Genomic DNA, 7616 nt, shown 5'->3' with positions numbered 1-7616 from the left:
TAAATGCTATTATAAACAGTTTAAATGAGTGAACGTGTTTGAATAAAAGCATTTCTGGGTGATTAGGGTTCCTAGTGTGAAACTCTCCTCTGCCTTTTTAAGGAAGCCTGTTGTGTTTCAGCGCAGACGCCGCGCGCCTGCATCCTCTCAGCGCGCGCGCGTCCATGTCTGCTTCATCCTCAGCCTCTCGCTGTTTGGGCTCTTTTCTCTAAATAAGGCAGCTTTATCGCAGTTCCTGTCATTCCAGGCCTTTCCCCCAAACATCCCGAGCAGCGAGGGTTCATGGCGGCGGCGGCGCTCCTCCGCCCGAGCATTCCTTTGCCTTGTATGGACAAACGGCCCCGGCCGGGGATGTGTTTGTGCGGGACGGGCCGCCCTCACCATTGGCCGGGGCCAGGGAGGGGAGGGGCCCGCTGGGAGCCTGATTCTTGAGGCAAACTTTCCAGTAGCCTTGCCTGCCTTCCCTTCCAGAGCTGACGGACAACAGGAGACAGAAGGACTCCCTAACTCAAACTCCTGCCTGAAACCAAGGTAAGAGCAAGACCTCCATAATATCTGGGGGAATAGCTCCTGCTGGACGGATGCTGGAAGATGTGGGCTTCTACTGTCAGAGATGGGTTACGTCTGGAGGAAAACATGGAGATTCTCTCTGTGTTGTTGAGCAGAAACCTTTCAGAGGAGGTTCTGTTTGTGGGAGTGTAGAACCGTCCACAGCTACTCCCACCTCAACCAGAGGCTCATTTGTCAGAGGGATTCCATGAGGCATGCACGTCATCAATGCACAGGTTTGAGATGCTGCAGGACTTGAGGAAAGAGAAAGTCAGCCTGACTGATGATATCAAACCTACGCCGAGTTCTCCTGTTGGACAAAAGGGACAGAGGAGCTTTGTGGCTCTCCGGTGAAAACCAGCATCCACAAAGGCTCCCAGAGGGCTTGAAGAACAAACTCCATTGTTGATCCAAGTGAAGCCGGCGTGCATCAGCCAGCTGCTGACGTCAAAAGGGTTTCTGCTCTCTGAGCAGATGACTGCCTCTTTTCTGTTCTCATTAGATCATGCAGATCTTCATGGAACCCTTACATGCATCTCCAAAGGACAAAATAACATCAGGAACGTCTTTGATGTTCGTTTCCGTAACTTCTAGGATTTTAAACTGATAGCATTTCTTTTTAATGGTGACACTGTTACATCAGGAGAGGAAAGCCTCTTCAGCCTGAGGAATTCCTTTGTTCCTGGAACTTTTGACCCTCAGCTAGATGTCGTTTTGTTCCTAACTTCCTTTGGGATTGTGAGCCGGAGGATGGAAAGGGCACACCTTCTCCAGGTTTCATTTATCCAGCACGCAGAGAAGCAAAACACAGCCTAACAAACGTTTAATTGCAGGAAATGTTTGTCAGAGTGTCTCAGATAAGATAGAAAAGGAGAAATCCAAATATGGATGAACGTTCTCTGCGATTAAACGGGGTCAGATATTCACCTGAGCGGCTGTGCTGCATTTGCATGCACAGCAGAAGAGTGGTGGCATATGGGATGCTTTCATTTGAATATTGGCCATGTTGTAAAATTCAGTGCAGGATAAAGAATGGAAGGCAGAACCTGCTGGTTTACATTTTATTTCTAAAGCCTTGTTGGATCACACATCAGTGCACCACGGAGGCAGCCACGCTTCAGTGACACCAAACCCCTTCAGCGCCGACCGGGCGCCTGAAACCAAAGGCTGTCAGGTCTGAGATGAAGTGGGGCAGCAAGGGTTTCAACAGAAAGTACTCTCTGACTGTCTGACTGAAATGAGGGCATTTGGAATTTTATTGGACTTGATTTTTGGAGTTGATTTATTTCAAGCAAGCAAAAACAAACTAAAAGAAGACAGACAAGCAAACAAATATATCGTTAGATGTACCAAAAGAGTCAAATCCAGTTTTTTAGAAGACATTATTGACATAATCCACATGGTTTATTAGGAAGAATTACATTTTTACTTTGGTTAATCAAATAAAATGCATTAAAATCCTCATATTGATGTCTTAACACACACGAAAGCTCAAGGAAAATTGTTTTATTTTTCAATTATATTACTAAATTAAACTATACGTTTTAAAACAAAAACACTTTCTTGTTTGATTTTTGCAAACATTTTGTATTATTGATTGTTATTTTTTATTTAAAAAGTATTGCATTCTTCTTATTAGTTATAGTTCTTTTAAAAATATAGATTTTTCTTCAATGATGAGGCTTTCAGTTTACCAGCTCGACTGTCCTAATGCAGTCTAAGCTCGTGTTTCAAACCGCTGAGTGAATTTTTGTAACCTTCTCTCGTATCATTGTAGTCCCACTGCAAAACCAGATCCTAAAAAAGTAGCAAAAAAATTCTTTTTTTTTTTTACTTTACAGAAAAATAATCTCATAATAACATTATTTTTTCATTTTCTAAATATTCTGAGTTTAATCAAACATGTCTTGGTGAAAATAATTTCTTCCTCAAAGATCCACTCCCATGAAAACTTTGTTTTTAACATGTTCTTGTAGCATTTTTCTCATGATACAGAGAAAATAAAGATTTAAAGTGCATTTCTTTACTCAAATCGTGGTGAATCAGGAGCAGATGAAAAACTGCAGATCAAAAAAGCTCTGCAGAAACGATGTCGTAGAAAACAACACATTGTTAAAAATGGCATAATCATAATTATAAGACCACTGGAAATGCTCTTACAGTAAAGTCCCGTCAGCTGTGACATACCCAGCTGTGTGAAATGTGTTTTCCACATTTGACCCCTCCCCGGCAGAAGCAGTGGGCAGCAGACTCAGCTGTGGCAGGGAACCATTTGTCGGTTTAACCCCTTTAATGCCGAGTGTCAAGCAGGGAGGTATGGGTCCCATTTTTTTCTTTTTAATGCGATGGCCCGGTCTGGATTTGAGCTCACGACCTCCCATTCGCAGGGCGGACACTGTAACACAAGTCCACTGAACTGGTCAACAGATCAAAAGATGATTGGAGTGGGACAAGAAAATAAGAGTTCTTGGTCAGGCCACGGCATATTTTATCTGCTTATTTAAAGAACCTTTGACGTATTTCTAGGTGGCTTGTATGTCTGTTCAGCCTCTCTCTCCCCTGCTAAACCAACAAGAGAGCAGGTTTGTGCAGGTCTGTCTGTCACCCCTGGGTGTCACAGTGGTGTCCACCATATGTGTATCAAAACACATAAAATGGTGAATCCTGGTGGAAAAATGCAAGAGGGACAGGCTTAGTTCAAACCTGGCATTCATGAAGGGTGGGATTTTTCTCTCCTTTGGATGTAAAATAAAAAAATAAAAAGATCCACCCACATGTTTGCAAGTCTTCTTTACAAGGAGATGAAAATAAAATCGACATTTATTTTCTCTGCACAGATCTACAACCAGACGCAACCATGTCCAGCAAACGCGCCAAGGGAAAGACCACCAAAAAGCGTCCCCAGAGGGCCACCTCCAACGTCTTTGCCATGTTCGACCAGTCCCAGATCCAGGAGTTCAAAGAGGCCTTCAACATGATTGACCAGAACAGAGACGGCTTCATCGATAAGGAGGATCTGCATGACATGCTGGCCTCTCTGGGTAAAAAGCTGTTTTTATGGTCACAAGGCAGATCAAGACCAATTCTCCCTGAAAATCCTAACGCCGACGCTGCAACAACTGAATTTCCCAAGCTGGGATCAATAAAGTATCTTTATCTTATCTTTATCTTAAAACCATCGACCGATCGCTGATGAAAGTAAAGGGATCTGTTAATGAACACAAACAGATGCTGTCATCAGGGTAACCAGATTTCTTAGTCTGATCTTTGAAACTGAAATGACAGCAAAATGAACTTTTTGAGCTGAAAGCGAGAAGCTGAACTGATATAGAGAGGTGGCCTCGTGGTAGATGCTTCTCCACTAGGAGACTTCTGCACCTCCCCAATAAACACCAAAGTTAAATGATTTCACAATAATGAAACTCTCCAAGCCTGGTTCCATCAACATTTAAAGTTTGGATTTTTAGTGCTGCTTGTTTGTTCCAACCATTCACTAATTTTTGCTGAATTCAGTGACATCATTCTCCATTACGTTAGAGGTGAATAGATTTTACATAGCCAACCCATTGACTGTAAATGAGAGCCGGACTGAGTGGCCCCTCCTCCCTTGTGTTCCAAACAGGAAGTTCCCGCTGGTTCCAAGAAGCAGAAATCCCAAAGACTTTATAGAGAAATAAACAACTGTTATCCAGTCATTCTACTTGTCAACATAAATATTCTTGCGCTGATACATTTTTTAACATGTTCTTGCTAATCCTAACTTTTTCAGGATATTTTTGTTGTAGCGCAAGTTCTTCAAGTAATAAACTGACCAATCAGATGCTTTAATAATAGTAGGCAGTGCCTGCCAGCCCTCACATCCAATGTTTGAAACGTTTCATTGACATATTTTTTGTTGCCCGTTTCCGACAAACTCACTCCTGTTTGGCGTGAGTGGTTGCCATAGAGACTATAACTCAGATTGACTTAGACCAATCTCTACATTGGGCTCCAACATGGCGACGTCCATATCCCCAAAAAATGGTGACTGAGTTAACTTTATTTGGTTGGAGCTGGAAGTAATCCATTTTCTATGGGTGGCGTCACACTCATTCCAGTTCTCGATACAGTCAGTAGAATAGCCAATCACTGTCACTCAACTTTTTTTTTTTTTTTTACAAACTTCCTAACTAACTCTTATCAACAAACCTTTGGTGTCACCATTGACAGTAAATGAGAACTGGACTGGACAACCCCTCCCCCCTCACATTCCAATTACGAATTACCCACTGGTCCCAAAAAGCTGAAATCCCATAGACATCCATTGAGAAATAAACAGTTATTACAAAGTCATTCAATTGGTAAGAATAATCATTCTCGCTCTACTACCTTTTATTAACATGTTCTTGCTAATCCTTTTTTTAATGATTTTTTTTGCTGTAGTGCAAGTTATTCTAGTTACAAATTGACAAGTCAGAGGCCTCAATAACAGTAGGTGGCCTCGCATCGGACGTTCTAAGCGTTTGATTGACAGATTCTCTCAAGAATGCTTTTAGTGGTGTGGCATCTGTAGACATGTCAATCACAGCTTAGAGAAGACATCTGGTTCAAACATGGCAAAGGACATATTGCGGAAAAAAGGGGACTGAATTGACTTTATTTGGTTGGAACCGGAAACAAAGCATTTTCTATTGGTGACGTCACACGCAATTTGTCCAGTTATGTTATACAGTCAATGAGTGTCATTAGCGTATGTCTCTTAAAAAATGTATCAGAGTAAGAATGGTTATTCTGACAAATAGAAATGCTGAGTTTTAGCAGATTTTTTTTGCAAAATCCCATAAATCTTAATGGTACTTCCTGTTTGGAACACCGGGGGGGGGGGGGGGGGGGACATTAAGTCCAGTTCTCTTGAACAGAAAATGACTGGCAGCTGTTTCCGTCCTCAGGTAAGAACCCCTCTGATGAATACCTGGAGGGAATGATGAGTGAAGCACCGGGACCCATCAACTTCACCATGTTCCTCACAATGTTCGGGGAGAGGCTGAACGGGACAGACCCAGAGGACGTCATCCGCAACGCCTTTGCCTGCTTTGACGAGGAAGGATCAGGTAAGGGGGGTGGGGGTCTAAGCCCACTCTGCAGGCGCCAAGCGGGACTCGAACCCCTTAACGTGTTATTTTGTTCTCAAGGCGTGATCCACGAGGACCACTTGAGAGAGCTGCTGACCACGATGGGCGATCGCTTCACAGATGAAGAGGTGGACGAGCTGTTTCGGGAGGCACCTATCGATAAAAAGGGAAATTTCAATTACGCCGAGTTCACCCGCATCCTCAAACACGGAGCCAAAGACAAGGATGACGAGTAGAGGAGGAAGACGACTCCCCTGCATCTCCTTGCACACCACGGATGATCCCCAATTTCTGTTCCAACGCCTCAAATGAGCAAAGAATTGGCAGGTGTCCCAAAAGTTAAAAAACAAAAACAAACTAATAATGTAAAAAGGGAATTGTTGAAATGAGTCAAGCCAATGTGCTTGAAACCCAAAGAAATGTTATAAAGCTTGCTCAGAACATGCAGGATCAGCAGCTTCATCCACAGTTCTAGGATGATTTCAGCGTTTGTCTGCGCATGCAGAGGCTTTGACACGCAGCGTTGGCCACATTCACCTCTACCTGCCAGTCAGCAGTCACACCTGAACCTGCACTGTAATCTCTTTGCATGAAGTAACCAAGCAGCTAATGATTCTGACTTTGACAATCAGTAGAGCTCACGATCTCTTCTTCTACTTAAAGGAATTGGTTGTTTAACCTGAAATCTACCCGATTGCTCTTGTTGAGGGATCAGACAAGAAACTGTTTTTAAGGACTTCAGTTTTCAAACTGCTTATGCCAATAAAGAAGCTGTAGATGTCTCAGATCCCTAAACCCATGTTTTCTGTGTCATTCAAGGGTTTAAAGCATCATTTTTGAGTTTCTTTACTCAAACTGTCCTCGGCATTTGTATGAATCTTCTTCAGAAAACTCTCATCTTATTGTACAAACTAAATAAAAACATGTTAAACACAAACATATACTTCAATGATGAGTAATTTGAATCTTGATGGGTGAATATTGAACACTTAGGTCTTTAACAAATTCAGTGGCCACATTTAGGCAGAAAACGTTTATTTTCATGCTACCATGACGCGTGACTTTAGATTTAAAAATAATCTTAGGCCTAATTTGCAGATTTGCGTGGAGCAAGCGTCTCCTAAAGCTCTGATGTTTCCTCAGTTGGACTCAAAGTGAAAAAGTCCAAACAAAATTCGGCATGTTTGCACATTGGTGCAAACTTTTATACTCATAGATGCCAGTAAAACTTTGCTCCACATTTCTTAAACATCCAAACTTTGAGGTGAACCTGAACTGTTGGCCCCCGTTGGTCCTTAGGCTGGTGAAGTTACAGGTTGGGACGATCCCCTCCCTGGAGCTCAGTGATGCAGCACACCTGAAGACCCTTGTTCTATCAGTACATTGTGCTGTTGGTGTGCAGTGCTGTGAACCAGAGAAGCCGCTTCTTCCTTCCCACCAGTTTCTTCAGTCCACACCAGATGCTAAACTTTACCAAAACCTCAGTGCTGATCCACAGACATGGATTTCAGTATAACTCCCAGAATTCATTTTGATCGATGAGATGTTTCACACTAAACCAAACACCCTAACTTGAAGCTGGAAGACTTGATCTTCCTTCCAGTCTGGTTCTGCTGCCACACGAGTCGGTTCACAGGGAAGAACTGAACGAAGGTAAGAAGAGCGAAGAATTTAGACTTTGCATGGAGAAACTAAATGTATGCTGCACAAATATACAATATTTTCTGCTCCCGATTCACAAGAATTGGAGTATAAAATTCTCAGAAATGCAATTTTGAGCCCAATTTTCTTTAAAGATGTTTGCCATCGTCAGAAAAAGGCAACAAGAAAATGTTAAAAATATCCAAAACAGTTTTCAGAGTAGATCTTTAAGTTAAGCCAATATACACTAATTGATTTAAATTTAGTTTAAATTTAAATTAATGTCCGTTTTATTTTATTTATTTGGTCTATTTT

The 7616-nt window shown here is 42.2% G+C and overlaps 1 protein-coding gene across 1 annotated transcript; it reads left to right on the top strand.

Moving 5' to 3' along the window:
• Window positions 1-147: 147 nt before the first annotated feature.
• myl9b (myosin, light chain 9b, regulatory) lies at window positions 148-6597 on the top strand. The gene is made up of 4 exons (XM_004069181.4): window positions 148-531; window positions 3387-3590; window positions 5478-5639; window positions 5721-6597. Exons 2-4 carry the CDS (start codon window positions 3407-3409, stop codon window positions 5894-5896), a joined length of 522 nt encoding a protein of 173 aa, XP_004069229.1. The 5' UTR covers window positions 148-531; window positions 3387-3406; the 3' UTR covers window positions 5897-6597.
• The last annotated feature ends 1019 nt before the right edge of the window (window positions 6598-7616 follow it).

The sequence above is a fragment of the Oryzias latipes genome, chromosome 5 (genome assembly GCF_053564925.1).
Source record: "Oryzias latipes strain Hd-rR chromosome 5, Olatipes_Hd-rR_3.1".
NCBI classification, from domain to species: domain Eukaryota; kingdom Metazoa; phylum Chordata; class Actinopteri; order Beloniformes; family Adrianichthyidae; genus Oryzias; species Oryzias latipes.
This window is presented reverse-complemented; position numbering and strand designations above follow the sequence as displayed.